The sequence below is a fragment of the Pteropus vampyrus genome, unplaced genomic scaffold (genome assembly GCF_000151845.1).
Source record: "Pteropus vampyrus isolate Shadow unplaced genomic scaffold, Pvam_2.0 Scaffold570, whole genome shotgun sequence".
Lineage (NCBI taxonomy): Eukaryota > Metazoa > Chordata > Mammalia > Chiroptera > Pteropodidae > Pteropus > Pteropus vampyrus.
In genome coordinates this window covers 703,888-730,501 of record NW_011889351.1, presented here as the reverse complement: position 1 = coordinate 730,501, position 26,614 = coordinate 703,888, and the positions used below count along the sequence as shown (strand labels likewise).

Below are 26,614 nucleotides of genomic sequence, written 5' to 3'. Positions count from 1 at the left end.
CAGGAATCAGGGGTGCTCAGCCCACCACACAGTGTGGGCTGAGGGGAGGGGTCCCTGACAGTGAAGCAGGTGTGCAAGAAGACATGAGAGGCCCCTAGGCAGGAACCATGGCTCTCCAGGAGGGCCCTGCTCCCTTCCCCACCTCTCTCTCAGCAGCAGAGGAGACAGATTTATTTTGGAGTCAATGAACCTGTTTCTCCCCTTCCCCCAAGGCTGGGACCAGCCTGCACAGCTGTTGGGGGACTTTCCCTTGGGAAGCTTGGTCCTACTTCCAAAGAACCGAGGCATTGAATTTCACTGCCTGTGTCTGTGTGCTTGCATGGTTCTTTGTGGGCACATGAGCATGTACACTATGCTGGTCATGTACACACATGTGTGCATATTGGTGTCTGTAAATACACATCATGTGTACATGGCTGTGCAATTCTCCTAGCCATGTCTGAATCTGGAGGGGCCTGTATAAACTATTTTCACTGGCTGCAGCTATGCTTCTGAGTGTAAGCGGGGGCGGATGGTGTTTAGGAAAGGCACTGCCCGACCCCTTGCTGCCCAAGGACACCAGCCCCCTAGTTTGTTGGAATCTCCAGTCTTTCCTTCCGTCCCTCCCCAGAATGCCCCTCCGTCCTGGCCCCTTCTAACTTCTCTCAGGGATCCCTGCTGAGAGGTGATGGGGACAAGAGCAGCCCGAGTGATCTAGGCTGGGTGGTAGACCTGTCTCCAAGAGACCTGGTTCACATGGGGTGTTGGAAGACCCCAGGGCAGAGTAAGTCAGAGACAGGCTCTAACCCCTTTCTAGAACCTGCCCAGGACAGGGAGCCTGCAGGGAACTCAGCCGTCTTAATGCATCTGTCTGCCTCTGCCACCCGCTCGCTGTGCTGTCAGCTCATATCAGCAGGCACACACCCCACACAGGAAGGTAGTGGCAGAGGGACTCTCCAGCAGTGCTCAGTGGCCTTCCTGTCCTGGCTGGCATGTCAAAGAGTCCTGGGTTTGAGCCCTGCCTCTGCTATTGAGTCTCTGAGTGGCCCTGGACAAGTCACGCCCTGTCATCTGTAAAATGGATGACTTGTGGAGAGGGTTAGACAAGATGACAACAAAGGTTTGATCCTGCTCGAAAATGCCACCTTCTGCTGGCTCGTCGTGTCTCTTTACTTCTCTTTTCTTTCATTTCTATTCTCTCCCCAGATCCAGTGCCCTTCCCCTTCACTCACCAGGATGATCTCAGAGACCTCCCTCATGAGTCTTCTTGACTCCATTTTTTAAACCCTGCACCTAGATGCCAGAATCCTCTTCTCGAACTGCTATTTTCACATCTGCTCTCCCACTCAAGAACCTTCACTAGCTCCCTCTTTCTCTCTTTCAGACTCGAATGCTTTAGTCTGACTTCTGTGGCTTGCTGGTGTTGACTTTTTTTCTCTTTCAGCTCAGCCGATCCAGTCCTACATACGCTTGTTTATTTCCAGCACCAAGTGCCTGCATACTCCACTCCTCTCACCCAGAATGCCTTCCTCCAGGCTTTAAAATCTCCTCCCCCAAAGGGACTCTAATCAGGCCTTCCCCTTCCATTCTCTAAGACCGATAGCCACTGTTTGGACTCGTCATGTCTGCTTATCTGTGTCTGTCTGGGTCATCTCTCTGTGTTAGTGTGTTTGGTTCGAGCTTCCCAAGGGAAGGCGTTGGGAGTCCTCCATTGAATTGGGGGCTTTCAGATGACTGAGATACTGACATGGTGGGGTCAGCAGGCATGAGAGAAAGCTCATGTCATGGGGCACAATGCCTGGGACTTCGTGTCCTCGTGGACATCCTTCTTGCCCCCTCTGGGTGCTGGGCTAGTTGAAAGAAGATAAAAGGGGAGGCTGTTGGGCGGAGGAACTTGAAAGGGCCCACCCAGCTGGAGCTGGGCCTCTCTCTGTGCCGCTGAGCACTGGACTGAGGGGGCCCACACCCATCTCTCTGTCTTCTGCAGGAGGAAGAAAATGGAGGTCGAGGAAGAGGTAAGGATTGGCAAGTGGTGGGTCCCAAGGGCTGGGGCTCATCCTCCAGCTTCTGTTTCTCTCCCTCTCCCCCAAGTCAGCCTGGTTTGCTGTGCCCCCAACCCTCAACTGCTTGTTCCTGTCTTTTCTCTTCTCTGTGTGGCCACTCTGCACATCTGCTCACTTTCTCTCTATCCTGCCTTTCTTTTCTCACATTTGTCTCCCTCTGGGCCTGTCCATTTCACCAGAGGTCCCCAACCCCTGGGCTGCTGGCTGGTACTGGTCTGTGGCTTGGTACTGGCCTGTTAGGAACCGGGCCACACAGCAGGAGGTGAGCGGCAGGCGAGGGAGCTAAGGAAGCTTCATCTGTATTTGTAGCCACTCCCCAGCGCTAGCATCACCGCCTCAGCTCCACCTCAGATCATCAGGCATTAGATTCTTACAGGAGCACTGGTCCTTGGTGCCAGAAAGGTTAGAACTGCTGCATTCTGGGGAGGAGATGGGTTTCTAAGACCTGGCCCCTCTCCTGGAATTACTTATTCCCAGCCTAGATTGAGGCACAAGCAGGGGCTGCAGGGTCTGAGAGGTGGGGTGCAGCTGATCAAGGGCTGTCCTTGGGAATAGAGACACTGGGGTTCTGTTGGGCATAAGGTGAGACCTGAATTCTTTATCTTTTCAGATATGAGCCTAGCTCCCTTGGCTGTGACCTTTGCTATCCCAAAGGGCCCCTTGCTGACACCCAGGCTCCCCGGGGTATTCAAGGCAGAGCTCCTTGAACAGGCAGCCTTCCTTCTCTGCCACTTGGGCTTCTGCTGGGAAGCTATCAGGAATCAGGACACTGTCTTTCTGAGTCCCCGTCACAGAGGCCTGTGGTGGTGGAGAAGCCAGCTGACCTAGAATAGGCCCATTTCTCTCATAGGGACAATAGCAGAGGAATATTGCTGGAGTTTAATGTAATGTTGGAGGTATGAGTGTTAGGTATCTGTGAACTTCAGGGCCTTTCTGCAGCTCCCTGGGGGCTGTGGCTATAGACATTCCCTGTGTATGGGGGTGTCTCTCCCTGCTGTGTGTATCTTCAAGGCTTGATGTGGTCTCTTTTATGGCACACTTTCCTTTGTCTTGTGACTTGTGTATGTGTGTATCTATCTCTCTGTGCTAGACAGTGAGCTAAGAAGGAGAAGAACCAGGTCTTCTTGTCCTTTTTGGTCTACTTTCTAGCACAGTCCTGGGACACAGGAGGCGTAAAGAGCAACGCTGTGTCCACGTAGGTTTTCGTCCACGTAGGTTTTCATTCTCCCAGGAGTCTGGCCTCTTTGTCTGATTCTGTACATGCGTGTGTTCCTGTGGACGTGTGGCTCTGTGTTTGTGTCTGTGAGTGTGATCATTCTCTGAGCGTGTGTCCTCTGTGTGTGTAGCTGTGCATGGGTGTGACCTTCAGCAGCCCCCCCCAGCTAACCTGGCTGATGCTCACCAGGACCCTCCCCCCGGCACCGCCTGGAGCCTATGGATACCATCTTTGTCAAGAATGTGAAGGATGAGGGCCCTGCCCATAGGGCGGGGCTTCGCACAGGTGAGCTGTCCCAGTTACCAGGCTCGTAGCACCCTTCTGAGTTCCTTTTCCCTATCCTCTGGGATTCTTGGATCTGGGTGTTGGGGAGGCTCCTGTCTCCCCCTCCCCCACCGTCATCCATCCCAGGTACAAGTGTTCTCAGGTGGGGCCATCGATACCCCTTGGCCTGCTCACATGTGGCCCTGACCCTTGTCCCCAGGAGACCGGCTGGTGAAGGTGAATGGAGAGAGCGTCATTGGGAAGACCTATTCCCAGGTCATAGCTCTGATCCAGAATAGGTGAGCGCCCCCTGCCTCTCTTCTCCCATAATAGCTCCTGCCCACTCACAGAGTTCCTGCACACCCCTCCCCCTTGGCCCTGAGGGTGCCCTGGCGACCAGGATCCCTATTCTCTCAGACCCTGTTGCCTCAGCCGGGCCTGACCCCCTGCCCTGTCTCTGTAGCGATGATACTCTGGAGCTCTCCATCATGCCCAAGGATGAGGACATCCTCCAGCTGGTGAGTCCTGCCCTGCTGTTTGAGGTGGAGGACCCCTGGGGCCTGGGGGCCAGAGTACAGCTTTTCTCCTTGGTCCTCCTTCCTGCGTTGGCCCCTCTGGGAGGCAGAAAAGAGAGTAGAGGGGGCAGTGCCAACCCAGCATTGCCCCATCAAGGATGCCAGGCCCATCCCTGGGCTGGGGCTGGTTGTTGCTTCATTCAGGACTGCTCTGTGTTGGGGGAGAGGGAGGCTCCAGCTTTGGCAGGCAGGATTCCTGCCAGGGTATCTGGAAGGAGGGTGGCCCAGCGGGCCCTGCCAGACTGGCGTGTTCTTGTCAGATCTTGTGGGACACCTGTTTTCTGCACCCCATCCCTGCTTGGCCCAGAGTGAGTGTGTCTCCCATAGCTGTGTCCATGCACACACAGCATACCCCACCGCACTCCACTGTCATGTGCTCCTGTTCACACAACACACCTCACACCACTCAATATACAAGCAGAACATCCCAGATACACAGCCACCCAACAAAACCTTGCAGCACCCCTTCATCTAGCTCACCATACACTGCAGTACGTGATAGACACAGTGCACCCAACACTGCACCAGGCATGTGCCACCACACACAAACCCTCAGTGCTGCATACAGGCACTCGCTACCATGCAAACCCCCTTAAACGTCACAGCGCACCACAATCATAACAGCACAACACTCCTCAGCATCTCCATTCCCCACAAAACAACACCTGCACAGTGTACCACAACACACACACTCAGACTTCTCACCACCACCATGTGAACGCTCACGGACATCACAAATGCTTGCTGTTGTCACAGTATGTCTGCCTACACAGCGTGCTTCAGGCTAACACAGGAGTAAGCGCTCACCAATATCACAGTAACCAAACCTTACGCACTCATGATGCGCAGTCCGAACGCCCCTGCCCCCGTAGGCACTTCAGCACACCTAGAACTCAGCATCGGGCCTGTCACACACAGCAGGTACCACAGACATTGCATGCAGCATACCCTGCCCTCACATGTGTACCTGTTTACCCCATGCACTCCATGCACACATATGCATGCTGTCTATCTGTGTCCTTTCCGGCCCTGGCCCAGAGCTCAGGGCGGTCCTCTCTGTCCAGTGCCCAGTTCCCTGATCTCATGGGTCTCAGCCAGATGCCACCTTGCTTGGCCCCGAGGTCACTGCTCCTCAAGAGAGGGCCAAGGGCCAAGCCCAGGAGGCCCTGAGAGCGGCCATGTTGGCTTCTGCCCTGGATGTATTCTCATAATCCTGTAATCACAGTGCCATGCTTGGCACCATGCCCCTCTGGGAACCTCCACTCCCTGACCTCAATTGTCCCCTTGCCCTTCCTGGGGAGGGGGAGCCAAGGACGGGAGCCCAGAGAAGTAGATGGCTCCCCACAAGGCTCAAAGGCCCTGCTCATACACCTCCCCCCTCCCAGGCTGAGGAGAGGCAAGCTATGGGAGGGGGTGACAAGCAGGACCTAGGCATGTCCCCTTAGAGGGGCAAGGGGTGGAGAGGGCAGCAGCCTGGACCTCTGCTACCCGCTTGGGTGAGCAGCCCCAGATGTCAGTAGCTGGGGGCCTCCATTGGCCCCCCTCATCTGGGGCAGGCCAGAGGGTGGGGCCCAGGCATTCCTGTGGTTGGGAGCCAAAGCTGGAGGCCAATGGGGCTGAGGCAGCTGCTGACGCCACTGCCGACGCTAGGAGGCCCCTCCACACCCATCCTTCCCTCCCTCCTCCTCCTCCCGCCAGCCGAGAAAGCCGGTGGGGGCTGAAAGCAGCCGCAGGGAGGGCAGACTGGGGGTGTGGGGAGTTGGTGGAGGCCAGGACCAGCGCAGTGGTCAGCGGGGCTTAGCGGGGAGCGGGGGGAGGGCGGGGGCCGGCGGGATGCTGCCGCCACCGCGTTGATGCGGGGAGCCCTCGGATCCGGCAGGATGACAGGAAGGAGAGGTATGTGAGTGTCCCTGGCCTGAGTGTGTTATTCGGAAGGGGGCTGAGTGTGCAGGGGTGTGGTTTAGCTCATCCTTGTCACAAGATGCGTGTGCCCTGGACTGAAGATGTAGTTATCTGTGTGTGTGTTTCATTGTGTTTCACTATGTATGTGTAAGTGTGTCTCTGGGTGGGTATTTTCCTGTGTCTCCTGTGGTGTAGTGTGGTGTGTGTGTTTGTGTGTGTGTGTGTGTTTGGTTTCACCCTCCCACCCTTTGATACTTCTCCTGAGATAGGCCCCCTGGGCAGCCCATCAAGGGTCAGACTAGGTCAGGGCCATGGGCCTCTGGCGGGGGAGGGGGGGCTGCCTCCTTTTTTGGCCGGCCTAGGCGCTGGCCCTGTCACTCCTCAGCAATGCAGCATCAGCCTCAGCTCTCAGCACCAAATTCCAGGCCTTGGGTGGTGGGAGGTGGCCCGAGGCCCCTCAGCCATTCTGGCCCCTCCCCGAAGCCTGGTCCAGGGGGAGATGGATGTGGGCTAGTGCCTCTTTACCCTGGTGGCCCAGGAAGCAGGCCCCTGGCTCCCCATCTAGGGGTGATGGGACAGCTGGGCTCTCCCAGCTCAGCCTGCCCCCCAGCCCCCCCACTCCACCCTGGACACACCCCTTAGCTGACTTCCTTCTCTGTCATCTGCCACCTTGACTGGTCTCTGATGGGGTTTCCCAACTCTGCCCGAAGGGCTATGGGCACCGTTGGACATAAGGAAACAGGGAGGAGGCTGAGGCCAGCATGGGGGAGGACCCCAGAAAACAGATGTTGGAATGTTTGTGGCTAGAGACAGTCCTTGTCATAAGTCTTAGAGAAATCCTGGCTCTTTCTCTAGTAAGTGAGTGAGTGTGTGTGTGTGTGTGTGTGTGTGTGTGTGTGTGTGTGTGAGAGAGAGAGTATGTGTTTGTGTGTGACTCTCAAAGGCCTCTTATTTCTTCGTCCCCCCTACTCTCCTTGGAGCATACCGTCCTACCCCCATCCATTCAGGACTCCCCTTGTTTGGTCCTCTCCCTTCAGTCCCCTTCACTGGTGTCCTGACTTCCCAGGGCTGCTGTAGCCCTGCCCTGTGGAACCTGTCCAGCTCTGCTTACCTGCCTCTGTCCCCGGCCAGGCCTACTCCCAGGATGCCTACCTGAAGGGGAACGAGCCGTATTCTGGAGAGGCCCGAAGCATCCCAGAGCCGCCCCCAATCTGCTACCCTCGCAAGACTTACGCCTCACCAGCCCGGGTTTCCACCTGGGCCACTATGGTGCCTGAGCCCCTCTCAGCACTTCCTAGTGACCCCCGGAGTCCTGCTGCCTGGAGCGACCCGGGATCCCGAGTCCCATCTGCTGCCCGCGCCCATCTGGACAACCCTTCCTTGGGGATGAGCCAGCCCCGCCCCAGCCCTGGTGCCTTCCCCCACCTCCCCTCGGAGCCCCGGATACCTCGTGCCTTCCCGGAGCCTGGCAGCCGAGTGCTCCCCAGCAGACAGGAGTGCCAGCAGGCCTTGTCACACTGGCTGTCGAACCAGGTACCCCGCAGGGCGGGGGAGAGACGGTGCCCCGCCATGCCCTCTCGGGCCCGCAGTGCCTCCCAGGACCGGTTGGAGGATGTGACTGCCCACCGCCAGTGGCCCTGCTCCACCTCCCAGGGTGCCTTGAGCCAGTTGGGCCAGGAGGGCTGGCACCGAGCTCGCTCAGATGACTACTTGAGCCGGGCCTCCCACTCAGCCGAGGCACTGGGGCCAGGGGCACTGGTGTCACCCCGCTTTGAGCGCTGTGGCTGGTCTTCCCAGCGTCCATCTGCCCGGACCCCTGCCTGCCAACCCAGGGACCTGCCCGGGCCCCAGGCCCTGCCCCCACCTGGTCTGCAGGGCCTGGATGATGTTGGATACATTGGGTACCGGAGCTACAGCCCATCATTCCAGCGCCGGACTGGCCTCCTGCACGCACTCTCCTTCCGGGACTCACCCTTTGGGGGGCTGCCCACCTTCAACTTGGCCCAATCTGCTGCACCATTCCTACCGGAGGCCTCTGAACCATCCAGGGTTATCCGGCCAGAACCCAGTGCCCGGGGCCTGGAGCCTCCTACCGAGGATCATCGAGAGGAGGTGGTCTTGAGGCAGAAGCCTCCAACGGGCCGCAAGATCCAGCTGCCCCCTGCAAGGCAGATGAACCTGGGGTTTAGTGACGAGTCCCCAGAGCCAGAGACTAGTGGGCGAGGGGAACGCCTGGGCAGGAAGGTGGCCCCTTTGGCCACTACTGAAGACTCTCTGGCTTCCATCCCCTTCATTGGTGAGTGGTGGTGCAGGGGGCTGTCTTGGGAGACTTGGTTGTCTGTGCCCTGTCGTACCACACCCACCTTTCACCACTGGTAAACTCTGGTTTGGATGCTGATGGGATCAGCCTATTTCTCTGTTCATCCATTCGTCCATCCATGCGTCCATTCTTCTTGTCCCCTCTTGCATTCTTCTGTCATCTTTCCATTCATTTACCCTTCGAACCATCTTTCCTCCTCCCTCCCTCCCTCTTTCCTTCCATCTGTCTGTTTTTTCTTCTTTTTTTCCCTCGTTTCCTCCCTCCTTCTTTTCTTCCATTGATTCATCCATCCATCCACTTTTCCTTTCTCCCTTCCCTCCTCCCTTTTTCCTTTGCTCATTCATTCATTTAGTCCATCCTCCTTTTCATTCTCCTATCAGTCTTTTCTTTCACCCTTCTTTCCATCCACCCTCCATCCTTCCATCCATCCATCAAGTATTTGTGTCAGGCACTGTGCTAGGCTCCATGCTCTCCTGGAGTGTATGGTCCAACAGAGCGACAAATGATTAGATAAGAACAATCCAGTGGGATGGGTGTGTGATGGGAGTACAGGGAGCTCTAGGAGATGGAGAAGGGCCATATAGCCTAGACTGGGGCATGGTGGCCAAGGAGAGAATCCTAGAGAAAGGAGATTTTGGCTAAGCCTTGAAGAACGAGGAGTTAGCTAGGGGAAGAATGTCCGGGGAGAGAGACTAGAATATGCAAAGACTCTAAAGTGATAGCGGTAAGATGCCCTTCTGGGTCATCAGAATGGGTCCAGAGGAACCTTGTCAGATTCTGGGGAGTTCAGACTTTATCCTGAGGGCAGAGGAAATACTGAAGGCTTGCTGCTTCTAGAATGGAGGTTTGATAAGGGAGAGTGGAGAGGCCGGGTGATTTTCAGGTTTTCAGCCCAGCTGGAGGGTGGTGCCTCACTTCCATTTGGGAATGAGAGGGAGTGGGACAGGAAAAGGTTTAGGGTTTGCTGAATATGAGGCACCTGTGGGAGCAGGATGGGCTGGGGGCTTGCGATAAAGATCAGAGGTCAGATCATGGGACCGGGAGCCAGAAGAGATAGTATTTGGAGCTGTGAGTGGTGAGCTGACTGTAGGGTAGCTAATGAGAGTGAGGGAGAGGAGACCCAGCCTTGGCCTCCCTGATCCAGCTTTCAGTTTGAATGAGCAGATGCAGCCTTAGTAGCTCCCAGTCTGAGGGGGATGTGAAGTCTTTACTTCAAAGTACTCCCAGTCTGAGAGGGATACATAGCTTCTGCCCTCAAGGAACCCCCAACTGATGTTGGAGATGGTCTTTATCCTCAAGAAGCTCCCAGGCTGGTGGGGGAGACACAGTCCCTGCCCTCAGGAGCCTGGTCTAAGGAGGATGGCCCAGCTCCACGCCAGGTGCCCTCAATGTGATGCGGGAGGCATGGGCTGAGCCTTTGTGACCACTGTCTGGTTGGTGGGGCACCTTTAGCTGTGGGCATGTTCTCAGCAGGGCCCTGGAGGACTTGAGGGGCCTTAGGGATGCAGTCTGGGCCTGGAGGCAAGGCTGGGGGTGGGGGGCCAGCAGGTTCAGCTTTCTGCCACCTTCACCCACCATTCCCTCCACTCGAGCAGATGAGCCTACCAGCCCCAGCATTGACCTGCAAGCCAAGCACGTCCCTGCCTCCGCTGTTGTCTCCAGCGCCATGAACTCGGCCCCCATCCTGGGCACCAGCCCATCCTCCCCAACCTTCACCTTTGCCCTGGGCCGCCATTACTCCCAAGACTGCAGTAAGTGCTCCTCACATCCTCAGCTGCACCTTCTCTTTTGCTGCCTGGTCCCCATTGTGTCTGTTGGGCCTGCTACCCGATGTCTTGCCTCTTCCGACTGGTTTCGGCTCCTCCTGGGGCTCCAAGGGGAGAGTCACCTCCTGGCCCTGCCCAGATGGGGAAGCCCCAAACCTGTGGCCCTGCTAACCCTGTGGCTCAATGTGGGTGGTTTTGCAGGCAGCATCAAGGCCGGCCGCCGCTCCTCCTACCTGCTGGCCATCACCACAGAACGCTCCAAGTCCTGCGATGATGGGCTCAACACCTTCCGGGACGAGGGCAGGGCTCTGCGGTGAGGACAGGGGTGGGGTCATCATAGCCACCTTGACGGGGCCGTGGCGGGGCTCCCAGTCCTGGGGTCCTTTAAACACCAGGGCAGTTAAGCTCCCTCCCTGGAAGGCCTCTGAGCCTTGGGGCTTGGCAGGCGTGTCCTGTTTTCCACATCCCTCACACTCGGTCCTCGCTTCCCAGGCGCCTGCCAAACCGAGTACCCAGCTTGAGGATGCTTCGAAGCTTCTTCACTGATGGGGTGAGTAGCATGCATCTGTGGGCAAGGGTGTCATAGTGCTGGGGTGGACCCTTGGCGTAGGGTCCAGGCCTAGAGCCTCTGTGATCTAAAATGGGCTCCTCTGTTTCCTGTCCTTTCCTTTCTCCCGGTACCCATTCGCCTTCATGTCAACCACGTGCCCTGCCCTCTTTTGTGGGCTCCGTCATCACTTAAACACTACGCACCCTCCCAGCCGAGGCCTTTGCGTTTGTCATTCCTCCATCTAGAATGCCCTTTCCACGCCCCCTCTAGCCACATGACTGACTTTTTTACTTTCTTCATGTTTTGTTTTGTTTTTTTGGCCTTCTCTGAAATTTCAGCCTCTACCCCTGACATTTCATGCCTCCTTTCACTACCTTATGTTTTTCCCTCAGCACTTCTTAGGTTCTGTGATTGATACATCCATCTCCTTTCTTGCCTGTCTCCCAGCTAGAAATTAAGCTCCACCAGGGCAGGGAATTCATTTGGTTTGTTCACTGCTTGATCTCCATGACTACCTAAAACAGTGCCTGCACCAGGGAGGCACTTGGTCAGTATTTGCATGGTGTCTTCAGGGCACAGGGACTGTGGAGGGGAGGGGAGACACAGAGTTGAGAGTGATGGAGAAGCTAGAGTTTCCAGCCACAGAAACTGGGGAGACATAGTTCCGAAATGGCCTTAATTCTTTGATTATGGATGGACTGGAAAAGCCATCTTGATTTCAAACTCTCAATATCTTTGGTTTGCCTGACACCTTGATGATATCGTCACCTGGCTTATTCCTTATAACTTCCTCTGCTTACTTAACTCTCCCTTGACATGTCGCCTCTGCGGCTGGAGTCCTGTTGACACTATCACTTCCTCTGTTTAACTCTTTGTGGACATAACTACCTGCCACACTAACTAAATCTTTGTTGATGTTCCCACTTCCTCTGTTTATTTAACTCTATGTTGACACAATCACTTCCTCTGTTTCCTTAATTCCTTCAAGTCTATAAAATTAAAGGAGTCTCCAAATTGGCTATTTTGGTGTGGCGAGGCATGTGGTCTGCAGGTCAAAGCCTTCTTTCTGGCTTCCCCAGCACGTACGTCTCATGACCTCAACATAAATGATTCAGAGAGGGCAAGCAAGGCCTATGAGGCCGCATAGCACAGCAGAGCCTAGCACAGGCACGCACCAGGCCTGTATGGCTGTAAGTGGTCCATGGGGTTCCTGAGATGCTGGCACTGCGGGAATCACCTTAAGTTGCCCTCTCTTGTCTTGCTGCAGTCCTTGGATAGCTGGGGCACTTCCGAAGATGCCGATGCCCCTTCTAAGCGACACTCAACTTCTGATCTCTCAGACGTGACCTTCAGCGATATCAGGAGAGAAGGGTGGTTGTATTATAAGCAGGTCCTCACCAAGAAGGGGAAGGTAAGATGGATGGAGGAATGAGATGAAGGTGAATGGAAGCTGAATCCAGCAGAACTCTTCAGCTTCTCACCCCACAGCCTCCGGAGCCAAAGAGAACCAGAACTGGCTGAGGCTGTAGCATGAGGGGTAGAGGTTAGATGCTAGGAAGAACTTCCTGGGGGACCTAAGGAACCCATGGAAAAGAGGTGAGCCAGAGAGGTGGTCAGTGCTGTGAGATGGATCTGATCAAGTTGTGCTTGAAATTCTGACAAAACCATCCCACAGTGATCCTTCTTTGGAAGATCCCCCCAAAATGGCCACTGGGGCTCATGGAAAACAAAGGAGCAAAGCCAGGGCAGTTCTCTTAGGGGAGCTTAGGCCCCAAAAGAAAGCAGAAGTCAGCCCTTTTAAGGCCAGCAAAGGTTTAAGTCTTTATCCTAAGGGCAACTTTCATGTGGCTTCTGGGGAGTGAATTAGAGAGGGCCCAAGTGGGGGCAAGAAGACTGCCCCAGAGATCCAGGTGAGAGATGAAGGGGGCTTGGGCCTGAGGGTGGGGGGAGATAATCAGGGTCCAAATGGAAGAAGGTAGGGCCCTTGGTCCATGGATTATGAATCTCCAAATTCCAGGCCACGGTCATGTCTGAGGCGGAGAGAGGAGAGGCAGCCCCGTCACTGTCCCTCCAAGCAGCCCAGGCAAAGCTGAGTAGAGCAGTTAGCATAACCCGGGCTTGTCTTTTGCCTGTACCACGAATTGCTGGGGAAGCTTCGGTGACTCCCTTGCCTATGACTCAGTTTCCTCATCTGTAAATGGAGCTAATAATAATCCCTAGCTCATATGCCTATTGCTGAGGATTGCATGAGATAATCTAAGCAAAAGGGTTTACTCAGTGCCTGGCATGGGGGAGTTGCTGTTCTGCTTATTGCTGTCATTTAAATGTTCTGCCCTGCCTTCTCGGGGTCTTGTACCTGGGAAGAACATAAGTTTTGAAGTCAGATAAACTTGGAATTCCTGCCTAGCCACTTATCAAGCATAAGGCTTTGGGCAACTCCCTTAAGTTCTGGCCCCACTTTTCTGATCTATAAGATGGGACAATGTTATTCTACTCCCAGGGCTGAGAGTCAAGTGAGACGTGTCATCCAGGCAGGGCTGGCACTCATCCATGCCCCTATCCAGTCTGTGGATAATGACTAAGGGCCTGGCCTGCCCTGATTCTCAGTTGAGGTTCTGGGGATCTCGTGGTGAGGGAGCCAGGCCAGTCCTGCCCTGTCGGGGTTCATGATGAGTAGAAATAGCTCAGGTTGCATAACAGATACCAGTGCCTGACTACTATGATAGGGGCGTCCAGAGCAATAATATACAGTAGGTGCCTCTAGCCTCGGCGGGGTGGGTGAGACACGAATGGTGTATGAGAATCTACAAAGCTGGGACGGAGGGGAGAGGTCTGACAGGGGAGATGTGCTCCTGGATGGTCTGGAAGAAAGGTGGGAGGAGGTGCTGGGTGGCTGGGATCCAGGGCAGGAGGTAGAAGCCAAGTTGGGGAATTGGCTGCCTGCTCAAGGGCCTCATCACTCAGGGCAAGTCTTGGCAGGGATTTAAATGGGGGCGGGGGGTAGAAAGTATATGATCCCAGAAGGCAAGTGTTGCGTCTGTGACAGGAAGAGACAATGCCACCACCGCTGTTGTCCAGGTGAGCAAGGGTGGGGCCCTGACCAAGACTGTGGCATGGGGCCGAGGAGAGGGGACAGTTTAGAGAGATTCAAGGGGAAGGAAGGTTTGGGCTTGCCGATGGCTGGGAGGTGAGAGAGGATGAGGGAGGTGGTACTGGTTCCTGGGGTGCTCGCCTGGGCTGTGGGTGGTGGTTGATGGGATCCTCTCCTGAGCCACAGGCACTGGAGGAGAAGCCAAGAGGTTCCTTTGGGGCCTTGTAGAGTCTGAGAGTGGAGGTGTTCTGGGGACAGAGGCTCTGATGGTGTGGCACTCAGGAGGGAGGCCCACCTGGGGAGGGCATGTGTCCATCAGGATGTGCACGAGCACCTGCAGCCAGGGTTGAGAAGCACAAAGGGAGAGGGCAAGTTATAGGCTGTGCCTTGAGAGGAAGCAGGGGATGGTGGCCAAGGAGGAGAGCCAGAAAGATGGAGTAGACCTAGGAGGGGTGACCTAGGAGGGGCAGCCAGAGCCAGCTATTTGGCTGAGGAAGGGGAGCCAGGTGTGGTCAAACCCTACAGCCAAACATTTTAGCCCCTCAGAAGGCCTGTGAGAACTGCTACTCCTGCCGGCCAGGTAGTCTGTCCCCCAGCTCTAGGTGGGTCCTGGCAGCCCAGACACAGTGTCCTGGGCAGGGAGAAGAGCTGGCCCCTTCATGCTCACTGACTAGTTCTGGATGACAAGGGCTTCCACTCCCATCCTGGCCAGAACCTGATTTTACTCATCCCTTTAGCCTTGTGGCCTGGGAGTTAGGAGAGGGATCCTCAAGTCAGCTTCAGGCCCTTGGTCTGTCTAGGGTCCTGACTGCCAGCCAGATGTTGTCTGCTCCTACAAGTCCAGCCTTTCCTGGGTGTCTTCCCCATCCCCCAGTCTCTTTCAGAGACATTTACTGTCAGATGGTGGGGTGTGTGTGTGTGAGACATGCTCCTGCAGCCACAGACCCAGCATATGAGCTGGATGCAACCTTAGAGACCAGCTAGTTCACCTCTTATTTTACCAACAGGGAACACTGATGCCAGGGGAGGGATCTTGACTTGTCCAAGGTCACCTCCTGGTTCAGTCCCAAGGGACCACCCTTGTCACTACCTCACGGGAGCGTTCCACCAACCACCACCCACAGCCCACATTAAAATTCTCCTAGAGGGCCCTGCTGTCTCCTGCTCTGGATGATGCTGCTTAGGTCCCCAGATCTGTGGTGGGCAGGGCTCACGGCCAGCTGTGGCTGTGTTCACCTGGCAGCCACACAGTTTTCTCACCGGGTGTGCTCTGAGGGCAAAGGATCATGCTGGGTGTGGAGTAGCAGGTGGGCTACCTGCCAGAGGAAGGAGCCCTCAGTCTGAGATGGAGCCCCTGCCCTCAGGCTGCTGTGAGGATGATCATTCCATCTTTTCAGAAAATATTGATGAGAACTCACCTGTCCCTCTCGAGGCTCTAGGCTCTGGGCTGTGAGTGTGAGAGGACAGATAAGCTCTCTGCCCTCAGGATCTTACCATATATTGGAGAATTTCACAACCAGCATCACCCGAGATTGCAGTAAGCACTCAGGGAAAACGAACAGAGTGACGTGACTGCCTTTAAGTTGTGAGGATGGGGCAGCAGGGGGTGAGGGGGAGGCCCGCCCATAGGAAGAAAATGGTCACAGAAGGCCTCGATGATGAGGTGATGTTGGTGATATTTGAGCTCAGACCTGAAGGGCAAGAAGCGGGCAGCCACGTGAAGAAGCGAGGGAAGGGGCTCCAGGCCGAAGAAACGGCAAGTGCAGAGGCCCTAGGAAAGGAGGGGCTTGGCTTGTTCACTGGAGACGCCCCATGGCTTGACGTAGTGAGGAAGAGGGAGGGAGAGAAGGTGGGTTTGGAGAGGGAGAGACCAGATCACAAAACCCTTAGATTTGATTCCCTGGGCAGTGGGAACCCATGAGAGGATTCTAAGCAAGAGAGAGACGTGACTTCGTTTACAGTTTGAAAGGATGGAGCCGCCGGGCGGAGAATGGATTGCAGGAGGCAAGAGTGGAGACTGGGCAGGTTTGTGCAGTTGTTCGGGCAAGAGATGTTGATGGCATGGACAAGGTAGTAGCAGGGGAAATGAAGACATTTTTGACATTTGGGAAGCAGAAGTTGTGACTTCCTGATGGGTTGGATGTCAAGGGTAAGGAAAAGGGAGGAGTCAAGGGCAACTTTCAGGTTTCTGGGCAACTGGGTGGATTTGCTGAGCTGGAAAAGATGGGGGTGGGGCAGTAGAGAACAGGTTTGATCATGAAAATCAAGTGCCCCATAGTGAGCAGTGCCTGTGGGCCATGCAAGGAGAGACTCTGTGCAGGGAGCAGGAGGTACAGGACCAGGACGGCGGGGGGCAGAGTGGGGCGCCTCAGGGAGATGCTAGGGCAGGGATGCACTGGAACTTAGCATCAGCAGCTAGGTGACGTCATAGGGGGAGAGGAGTCCAGGACGAAGTTCTAGAGCTCCCCATCCTTTAGGGCAGGGTTCCAACCTCAGCTCTGTTGACACTTGGGGCTGGATGATCTGTGTCGTGGGGGCTGTCCTGTGCATCGGAGGCTGTTCAGCAGTAGACGTGGCCTCCACCTACTAGATGCTCTAGCACTTTCCCGGGTGTGACGACTGAAAATGTCTCCAGACAAAAGTCCCCTGGGGGTGATTCACCAGGGTTGAAAACCACCCTGGCATAGGAAATGATGGAAGGAAGGGAGGGAGAAGAGTGAGAAGAATGGAGTTAGGAGGAAAGCCACGGACCAGGGGTCCCGGATGCCAAGAAAGGGTTTGACGAGGGAAGGCATGGCCAGATGCTGCAGAGAGGTTAAGGAAAGGGCCGAGCAGGGCCAGGAAGCAGCCACAGGCTTTGGCAACATGGTGTGCCTGGGTGACCTCATGAGTGACTTCCTGGGAAGGGGTGCTATGTGGAGTTTTGAGCGAGAGGCAAAAAAGCAGGGAGAGCAAGTGTGGTTGACACTCCTGACCAGTTTTGCTATGAGGGAGAGCACATGTGGACTGGGATTGACTTTACAAGGACTTTTTCGTAAGGTGGCTCGTGCTGGGTGGGGCCTGGCTGCCCTCCCAAGGTCCCTGCTGGTTCTCTGGGGCATTGCCAACACCCGGTTAGTGCTGATGCTAGTATTTAAAGATGCTAGTACCCCCTGGGGGGTACTGAGAACGATGGGTACAGGTGTCTTGGCAAGTGAGGGGCTGAGAGAGCTGGGAGACTGTGAGCAGGAGGCTGCCCCAGGTTCCAGAGGCAGTGGAGCAGGGGGTCTCCTGGTGGCCAGTGGGGTGGGGGTTCCCACTACTGTCCACTGTCTGCAGCTCCTAGGGCCCTCTGGGCTCTGGGGGCAGGGAGGGCAGGCTTAGCCTCTCATACCCTCCCCCTCCAATCTCTCCCCCTTCCTCGTGTCTCCCTGCAGAAAGCGGGCGGCGGCCTGCGCCAGTGGAAGCGGGTGTACGCCGCGCTGCGGGCGCGCTCCCTCTTGCTGAGCAAGGAGCGGCGGGGGCCCGGGCCGGCGGCGGCAGGGGAGGACGAGGCGGCGCCCGTCTGCATCGGCTCCTGCCTGGTGGACATCTCCTACAGCGAGACCAAGAGGAGGCACGTGTTCCGGCTGACCACCGCTGACTTCTGTGAATATCTCTTTCAGGCTGAGGATCGGGATGACATGCTGGGCTGGATCAGAGCAATCCGAGAGAACAGCAGGGCCGAGGGCGAGGTGAGGGCCTGGCCCAGCCCCGGCGGAGCCAGGGAGGCCAGGGCAGGCCCCAGGGCCACCTCTCACCTGCTGCGGACCTATCTTTACCACTCTGAGCCTCAGTTCCTAATCCATAAAATAGGCTAACAGGGATACACCTTACATCTGTACCCAACCTTGAATTTGGTGTGAAAAGAAAATGCACAGTGACTCACAGAGCACCCAGTGTCCTTAGTATGCCATGACTGGCAGTAATAATAACTGTGGGAATTACAGTAATTATTATTGTTATTGTTATGATTGCCTTGGGCAACTCTAACACCAAGAGGTCAGCTCCAGGCCAGCCTTGGCTTCTTGCTGCAGGTTCCGGGGGGAAGGGGGGTGTTGCGCGTCTACTAAGCAGTGTGTTACAGAATGAGGGGCCCCTGTGCCAGAACTGTGGCTGGCCCTTCTGACAGGGCTGGCCTGTCTGCAGGGACATGAACACATTGACCTTGGGAGGAGGCCAAGAGGCTTGGCCTTTGGCAGCAGGCAGCAGGGGTTGAGCCAAGGCTTTGGCAGAGACTTTGGGAGAATTTTAAAAATGATGCCCTTTCCTGGGCAGCTGCATTCCAGGCGCCTGGGCTGGGGTTTCCACCTCCACTCACCCCCTTTTATCCCCTCAGCACACCTGCACAAAATGATTTGGGGGTCCTGGGCTTGGGGCTCGGTCTAGGTGTGCACCTGTCCTTGCCACAAGTGGCGGGGGGAGGGCTAGTGCACAGCCTTAGGCCACAGACCCTCTTGCTGAGGATATATCCTCTCACTGAAGCAGGCTCTGCCTGCAGGACATTGTCTTTCCTCACTGCAGGGAGGAAAGGACCTGGAATCTGGGCCTTTGCTCTGGGAGGCCTGTCTGGGTATGTCCCTATCAGGACACTGTCAGGGGTCCCAGGTCACCTTCATTGTCACAATAGCTGTCCTTCAAAGGCCACCTCCCTGGGTCTTGGCAGGAGTACAAGGAGTGCTGTGTGCATAATTCTGCACCCCAAACCTGAACTTGCCATATTACATCCCCCCATGTTACTGCTGAGGAGACTGAGGCTCAGAGAGGCTAAGTGTGTTACCCAAGGTCACACAGCTGATGAGCGGTTGCTTGGGAGTCCAACCCTGGTCTTTCTTGCTCCAGGGTCTGTGCCCTCCAGTTGGCAGATGGAGGAGAGGGGAAGGGAGGCCAAGGCAGGGGTCAGGGATGAGCCCTGTGGCAGGCTGACTGTGGGCACTGATGGCATCTGCTTTCTCTTTCCCCTCCTTCAGGACCCCGGCTGTGCCAATCAAGCTCTGATCAGCAAGAAGCTTAATGATTACCGAAAAGTGAGGTGAGGCCCAGCTCTCATGGAGCAGTCCTGGCCATGCAATGGGGCAGAGGTTGTCCTCCTGGTTCACCTCCAGGCTAGAGGACAGCCCCTGAGTTGCCATCTGCTTTGGACAGAGAGGGTGGACATGAGGCCTCCAGGGATAAAGGGGAGGTCCAAAGTGGGGAGAGGCCAGGGCAGGTGGCATGCTGTGTCACTCAGATGAAGACCCCTCTTCTTCTCCTCTTCCTATACAGCCATAGCTCTGGGCCTAAAGCTGATTCTTCCCCCAAAGGCTCTCGTGGCCTGGGGGGCCTCAAGTCTGAGTTCCTCAAACAGAGTGCGGCACGTGGCTTCAGGACTCAGGACCAGCCTGCAGGAAGCAAGGGTAAGAGGTGGCTGCTAAGGGGGTGATATGCATGGAGGTGGGAGGGTGGGGGTCAACTCTGTCGGTCTGCATGGGAGGAGAGGGCCTGTGAGTGTGTGTGCATGCATGTGTGTGTGTGTGTGTGTGTGTGTATCTCTGTGGGTGTGTCTGTCCACGTGCGTTTGCTTTTAGGGTCTCAGGGGCTTGAAGGGCCTGGAGTTGATTTCCCTCTAAGACATCTCTGCTGGGTAGTGATCCACTCTCTGCCGTATCCCTTCAAGGGACAGGAGGTTTGTCCTCTCTGGAGGCAGGCTTTTCCATCTTCACACACTTTTGGCTGTTAGAAAGTTCTTCCTTTGGCTTAACCAGAATCTATGGTTTTCACCTTGTTGTGTTAGCCTTGGAGGCCACACACAAGTCTTTACATTATTCTGAGGCCTCTCTCCCCTGGAGTGAACACCCTCATCCCTCCCGCCTTTGTACTTGGGATATAACTTCCTATCGGCCCTCAGCATCTCGGTGACTCTCTCATGGAGTCCCCACATGTCCAAACACATGTGGATGTGGCGGGTGAATGTGGCTGCTTGGCTGCTGCCCCTCCCCTAGCCCAGCTTACTCTGGCCCTCTCTGCCCACCCTCAGATGACAGTGTTGCCATCCCCAAAAGCCCCTGGGGCATCAATATTATCAAGAAGAACAAGAAGGCAGCCCCCAGGGCGTTTGGAGTCCGGCTCGAGGAGTGCCAGCCAGCCACAGAGAACCAGGTAGGTCCCGCCACAGTGTAAAGCAAGCAGAAAAGAGGGCACAGAAGTCAGAGCTGCAAGGGACTTTGGAAGTAGCTGTCGTCCTCTCCTTACAGACACAGCTGGGAAGCCCAGGAAAGGAACAGCACTGCTGAGGCAGAGCCCAGATTCTCTGACCCCTTCTCAGACCAGAGCAAGGCTTGGGTGTTATTTCTAGGCCTGAAACTGGAGGCAGCGAGGGCCTTTGTCCCCCCATAGGGTTCCTGGCAGCAGCTGGGCCTTGCATTGTCCTCATCTGGGCCTTCTATTTCCTCCGGCCCACTGGTGGAGAATGCTGCCCTCACATTCTCTAACATTCCCACCTGCCTGTGTCCCTAGCTCGTCCCCCTGATCGTGGCTGCATGCTGTCGCATCGTGGAGGCTCGGGGACTGGAGTCCACGGGCATTTACCGAGTGCCAGGCAACAATGCAGTGGTGTCTAGCTTGCAGGAGCAGCTCAACCGTGGGCCTGGTGACATCAACCTACAGGATGAGGTGGGTGCAGCTGGTGGGGTGCTGGGGAGAGGGCTGAGGTGGTGTGTGTGTCTGTTGTGTTCATTGTACCCTGAGATGTGCTGGGCACCACTGGGGATAAGCATCCCCTTAGCGGAGGCTGAAAGATAGATGCAATCATGGCCTGGGGAGCCCTGAGGCAGAGGCTTGAGGGCAACAAGAGTTTTGGGCCTTAGGATGAGTAGAGTTCACTAAAAGCCAGTGAAAGCCAGGATAGGGCATTCCAGGCAGAAGGAATGGCCCTGGCAAAGGCATGAACTCTGAAGGTTTGCCGCCGTTCAACGCGCCTTCTCCGTAAAAAGCCAGGTAATAAATATTTTAGGCTTTGATTATCATATAGTCTTTGTTGCATACCTTCTTCCTCCTCCTCTTTCTCTCTTTCTTTCTTTTCACAATCTTTTAAAAATATAAGATCCATTCTTAGCTCAAGGGCCATGCAAAAACAGGCTGCTGGTTGGATTTAGCCTATGGGCTATGGTTTGCAAGTCCCTGGCTTAGAAGAGGGAAAGTATATGGTATTTTCTGGAGCAGTCAGCAATTTGGGGGACTGCAACACAGGAATAGAAGAAGCTAATCGGATGAGAAGAGACCAGCTCATTGAAGGGACATGACAGCCACACTTAAAAGAGTTTTCGGCAGGGCCAGTGTTTCTCAGATTATGTTTTCCAGAAGCACAAGTTTCCCCAGAGGTGCTGTGGGAGACCAGGGCCAGGTCAAGACCCCCCCATCTGTGCTTGAATTAGAGAAACCTCTCTCTATTGGGTTTTCGTATACGATTTCATTTGACAAAAGAGGCTGCTGAAAAAGAGGTTTTTGGAAAACCATATATCTGGGCAGTGAAGTCCCATGAGTCACATACCGTGAAGCCTCATGTGATACATGACAGTCTTCCTGCCCTTGGGAAGGGAATGGGGAGAGAAGTATGTGTGAAATCGTGGGCAAGAGAAAAGGCTGATCTCTCATGAGGACCAGATTGTGTGATGAGGAAGGAGAAGATGCTGAGGGCTGGAGCAGATGGTAGGTTTGAATTTTCGAATCTTTGAAGGATGAATAGGAGAGAGCAGGTGGACAAGAAGGCAGCCCAGGCAAGGCACGATGGGATTTTCCAAAATCCCAGAGAAGAATCTGAATGTCAGGACAGAGAATGAACCTACCACCTGGGCTTGGCCCAGGGCAGGGAAGAGAGGGATTTTCATGGCTTCACTGAAGCCTTTGACCTTGATCTAATGGAATAGTGAGCCTTTGATGATTCTTCAGCTGGAAAAGCATAAATGAGAGTGAGGTTTGAGAAAGAATAGTGCTTTAGCTTATACCTAATGGATATGAATGAGGAAGGCCCTGAGCAGGAGTCTAGGAAAGAAATTACTGATATATTGGAAGTGCAAGGGGTCAGGAGGACTCAGTGGTCCCAGGGGAATAAGGAGGATAGGAGAAGCTCTAGGAGTTGGTTGCATGAGAGAGAGGAAGGATGGGCAAGAATTTGAACTAGGGGCTGGTTCTATCTATCCCTGGAAGAAATTAGGGTATAGGACAGGAGAGGGAGGCTGTGTCAGGTAGTGGCCCCATTGGATTTGAGTTGATGGTACGTTACTCACATGGGTGTGATGGCATAATCAGGCACTAGACCAGGAGTGGCCTGGAGAGTGGGCATGGGGTCATACTGGGGCATGGAGGTAAGTCGATGGAGGGAGCTGCTGTTCAGAGGGAGGGTGGGCACCAGGGATACGAGGGAGAGGCTCTGAGCGGGCAGAGGGAGAGGGGAACTCAGGTGAGGATGGAGATGAGGGGAGATACTTGCACATAGGAGGAGTCAAGAAGGACAGGACAAGGCCTTGGGTTTGGCAGCTGGGAGATGAGAAGAGCCCATACATCAGGGCCAGGGGATAATGGAGGGAGGTGTGCAGGTGCTGCATTGGGTAGGGGTAAAGTATGCACCAAAGCACATTATCTGGGCCTTAGGAGGGAGAAGAGAGCCCAGGGTGTGGGTGTGCAAGTGTATTGAGTGTGTGTGGTTTTGTCTTACACATCAGTGGTGTCATTTGTTGTTGGGGAGGGAGGGTGCTGGAAGTTAAGCATTGTTTGCAGGGTGAATCTAATTTCTCTTGAGCCTGTAGGGAAGGTAGTATATTTTGATAGTCGGGCGTTAAGCTATGGATTCATTGTAACAAGCATGTATATTGTTGAGTTGTGTGTCTTTGAAGTTGCCTGTCTCTGTTGAGGCTCAGTTGAGGCTACTAGGTTGCTTTCTGAGCGTGAGTTACTCTGAACTGTTCCCACAAGGGTGTTATCCTTGACTTTGTGCAGGGTGATGGTGCCCCCTGGTGGACAAAGAGAAAATACCTCGGCTGTTTTTTATTCATTCTGGTATTCAACATTTATTTACACCAGTTTTCTTAACCTTGACACTTTGGACAGATTAATTCTTTGTTGTGGGAGGTTGTCTGTGCATTGGAAGAAGTTTAGCAACATCCCTGGCCTCTTTCCACTACATGCCAGGGCTGCCGCTCCCCCATCCTGCTGTGAATCAAAATGGTTCCAGACATTGCCAAATGTCCCGGTGGGGCAGAATCGCCCTGGTTAAGAACTACTGACTTAGACCTTTTAAGTGCCAGGCTAACAGAGCTAGCTGGGTGATAGAAACACAGTGGGAAATAAGACAGATAGGGCCCTGCCACCCATGGAGCTTACAGTTCCAACGCCAGGGAGATAGGCAGGAACAAAGGAACGAATGTGTACAATAATGACATTGTGGTAAGTGCCGTGGAAGAAACGAAGTCAGGGCTGTGATACAGATGACAGAGCAGCGGCAATGATGGCCACTTTAGCTGTGACAGTCAGAGCAGGCCTTTCTGAAGAGGTGATGTTTAGACAGGATGAGGAGCCAGCCATGTGGAGGGCAGGGTGCGGAGAGTTCAGAGCACAGTGCGAAGGGCCTGAGACAGGAAGGCACCGGGCATGAACACGTGCTATGTCAGGGATGGGGGTGGGGGTGGTCTAAGGATGACTCTCCGATAAATGGGGAGCACTGAGAAGCAGGATCTGGCCCTACCAGGCACAGTGGAAGTCTAATGGGCAGGCTTGCATGGGGGTGAGTTTCGCTTACTTCTGTCCCTCACAGTGCCTGAACCAAAGAAGGCACCTGGTACTTTCTGTAGGTGGCAAATGCTGGAGCTCCTGGGGCTGGCTGGAGCAGAGAGAGGCTGGGGCCAAGTGGCCTGGGGGCTAGGACCAAGCTGGGGACTCTGTTCTGCTGTCCCCAGTGAATCTTCTTAGTGCAGAAATCCCCCTGGTCTGGGAAGAGCTTGGCATGAGTGGATCCCAGGAAGGGCCTGGGCTGGGCTGGGCTGGGCTGGGCTGGGCTGAGCTGGACTGGACTGGACTGGACTAGCACGGAGGCATGGGCACGTGGGCCGGGCCTAGGCTGGCCTGGGACCTGGGGACTGGGGTTTTGGGTACCTGGGGACTGGGGTTTTGGGTACCTGGCCTGCCTGTGGCCTAACATCTTTGCCCTCTTCCCAGCGCTGGCAAGACCTCAATGTGATCAGCAGCCTACTCAAGTCCTTCTTCCGAAAGCTGCCTGAGCCTCTTTTCACTGATGGTGAGTAGGAACTCATGGAGGATGGGAGGAGGGACACCTGTCTCTCCTGCACTCTGACTGCTTTTTAAATTGAGTTTGTTGGTTTTACTTTTTAGGTTTTTATTTTAATACAAAAAAATATATACTTGTAAAAAAACAGATAGTACAGGTACAAATAAAGTAAACACAAAAGTCTGTCATTCTCCCACTCTGTCTCCTGAGGTTATACTAACATTCCGAGCATTTCCTATGTGCCAAGCACTACTCCCTACAACTCCAGGAAGTAGGTACTGTCATCTCCACTTAACAGATGAGGAAACTGAGGCACAGAAAGGTTAAATGACTTGCCCAAAGTCTCATAGGTTGTAAGTGTTGGAGACAGAACTTGGTCCCAGGCATCTGGCTCCAGAGCCCAGCTCTTGACCGTTTGCCGAGACACTTATTCCCAACCTGTCGTGTTTCCTTCCAGACCCTCTGACACTATGACAGAGACACATGCACACATAGGGTCTGGAGTTGGGTGCGTTCAGTGGTATACTGGTAAATATTAACATCTGGCTCTCCAGGAAAAAAGCTTTGATCTGTAGCATGTTCCAATTTCCACGGTATAAATAAATATCTTCCATCATGGCTGATTTCAAGCCACTGATATACTGTCACCAGCACGGAGCTGGGAAGAGATGAATGCAGTTGACTCTCAGGAGCCAGTGTAAGCGGACGCCAGCCCACTACTGGTTGGGTGATCTTAACAAGGGAGGCTTGTTATTTTGAGATTCATTCATGTCAGTACAAAGAGCTCTACCTCATTCTTCTTTTAAATCCACCACATAGTATTTCATAGTCTGAATGGACTACGGTTTGTCTAATCACTCCCCTATCGATGGATATTTAGGTTGTCTTAAATTTTTGGTATTATAAAACGCATTGCAATGACTTTTCTTGAGTGTGTCCCTGCACGCCTGGGTCATTGTTCTCAGGTAGAGTCCTAGATGGAAAATTGCTAGGCCAAAGTCCTGAACATTTCTGAAAGCTAATGTCAAGTGGCTCTCTGAGAAGCAGGCCCTAGTCCACGCCCCCTCGAACAGTGTAAGAGAGCGCGGCCTTTTCCCCATTGCCGTCAACATTGAATGTTATCAATATTTTAAACTTTTGCTAATCAGATAGGGGAAATGGCATTTTATTATTGTTTTTATTTTCAATTTCCTCATTACTAGGGAAATTAACTATCTTTTCATTAGTTTATTGTTCTTTTCTCTTTTCTCTGTAATGGCCTGTTTGGACTCTATGCCCATTTTTCTATTGGCTTGTCTGTCTTTTTTCATATTGATTTGTAGGAGACAAGCTTTTGTATATTGTGGATATTCATTTTTGGTTAGTTTTTGCAAATATTTATCTTGGTCCTCCATTTGCCTTTTAACTTTTCAGTAGAGAAATTGAAAACAGTTATTTTAAGTGTCGTCAAAGCTGTTAATCTTTCGTGGATTCTGCATCTCATGTTTAGGAAGTTCTTATGATTATAAAACTGTTTTCTCAGTTTTTCTAATATTTTCATAATTTTTCTATTTGGCCCTGTAATGCAGTTAAATGTGTATGATGTTTGTTAGAACAAGACAGCTAATTGTCCCAGGGACCTTTACTGACGCCTTCACCCTTCCTCGCTGATTCGAAGGGCTGCCTTTATCATGTAGTAAAGATCCACATGGCCTGTTTCCCTCCTTTCTGCCCCTGTCCTCGCTCAGCTTTCCCTACCAGTTCCACTGCTTTACCTGTGCTGTCTTTTCAGTGTGTTTCGATCTCTGATAGGGCAAATCCTCCCCCATCGTTCTTCCTTTAAAAAATATTCTTGGCTGTCCTTATGCATTTACTGATCCAGATGGATTTTAGAATAAACTAACCATGTTCCATTTTAAAAGTTCCCCATGGACTTCTGAAGGGAGCTGGGGGAATCCTGACACAGGTGAGGTGGAGTGTCTGGAGGCTGAAAGGCCCCTGTCTTTCTAAGTAACCTCTTTGACCTCGTGGTAGTCTTGTCCTGGAGAATGGTGCAAGGACTCCTTTTCCAATATTAGCATTTAGCTCAGGTTTTATTTCTTCTCGAATGAACACCCAGGTCAGGTGCACACTTGAGTACACCTGTGGTGGGTTTGGTCACATGAACACAAGGCCACGAAGCCCCCCGAAACTGGAACAGCGTGGGACTCCTCGGCCAGCCAGGGCTGTCAGCCTGGAAGCCGCCCACCCTGAAAGTGGAAGAAGGGGCTGCCTCCTCTTCTCTAAAGGGTCTTCACTGTGTTCTAGACAAATACAATGACTTCATTGAGGCCAATCGCATTGAAGACTCGAGGGAGCGGATGAAGACGCTACGGAAGCTGGTAAGGAACGAGAGATGCTGTTAGGAAAAATGCAGACTGGACTGGGAGAGCACCACTGCCCCAGAGGCCCAGAGGCCCAGATTCCAGTGCCACCAATTCTCTCTGTGACTTTGAGAAGCTCTTCTCCACTCTGGTCTCAGTTTCTCCATCTGTACAAGGGGGTCAGTTAGAGGGTGGATTACAGGCCCACTAGGATATGGCATTGAGAGCCCCCTTGGGGTGTGGTGGACAGGGGGAGGCCATCACAGCTTG

At 54.0% G+C, this 26,614-nt stretch overlaps 1 protein-coding gene across 1 annotated transcript in view; it reads left to right on the top strand.

Annotated features, from left to right (window-relative positions):
• Positions 1 to 26,614, top strand: part of ARHGAP23 (Rho GTPase activating protein 23) — a 68,187-nt gene that overhangs the window by 27,717 nt on the left and 13,856 nt on the right. The window contains exons 3-17 of the mRNA XM_023525532.1: positions 1,967 to 1,994; positions 3,448 to 3,543; positions 3,743 to 3,821; positions 3,986 to 4,040; positions 7,131 to 8,295; positions 9,915 to 10,070; positions 10,287 to 10,398; positions 10,578 to 10,635; positions 11,903 to 12,046; positions 17,143 to 17,439; positions 18,715 to 18,776; positions 19,010 to 19,140; positions 19,761 to 19,882; positions 20,240 to 20,395; positions 23,933 to 24,011. Of these exons, the coding sequence (XP_023381300.1) occupies positions 1,967 to 1,994; positions 3,448 to 3,543; positions 3,743 to 3,821; positions 3,986 to 4,040; positions 7,131 to 8,295; positions 9,915 to 10,070; positions 10,287 to 10,398; positions 10,578 to 10,635; positions 11,903 to 12,046; positions 17,143 to 17,439; positions 18,715 to 18,776; positions 19,010 to 19,140; positions 19,761 to 19,882; positions 20,240 to 20,395; positions 23,933 to 24,011 (2,740 nt within the window). The remainder of the gene's footprint in view (positions 1 to 1,966; positions 1,995 to 3,447; positions 3,544 to 3,742; positions 3,822 to 3,985; positions 4,041 to 7,130; positions 8,296 to 9,914; positions 10,071 to 10,286; positions 10,399 to 10,577; positions 10,636 to 11,902; positions 12,047 to 17,142; positions 17,440 to 18,714; positions 18,777 to 19,009; positions 19,141 to 19,760; positions 19,883 to 20,239; positions 20,396 to 23,932; positions 24,012 to 26,614) is intronic.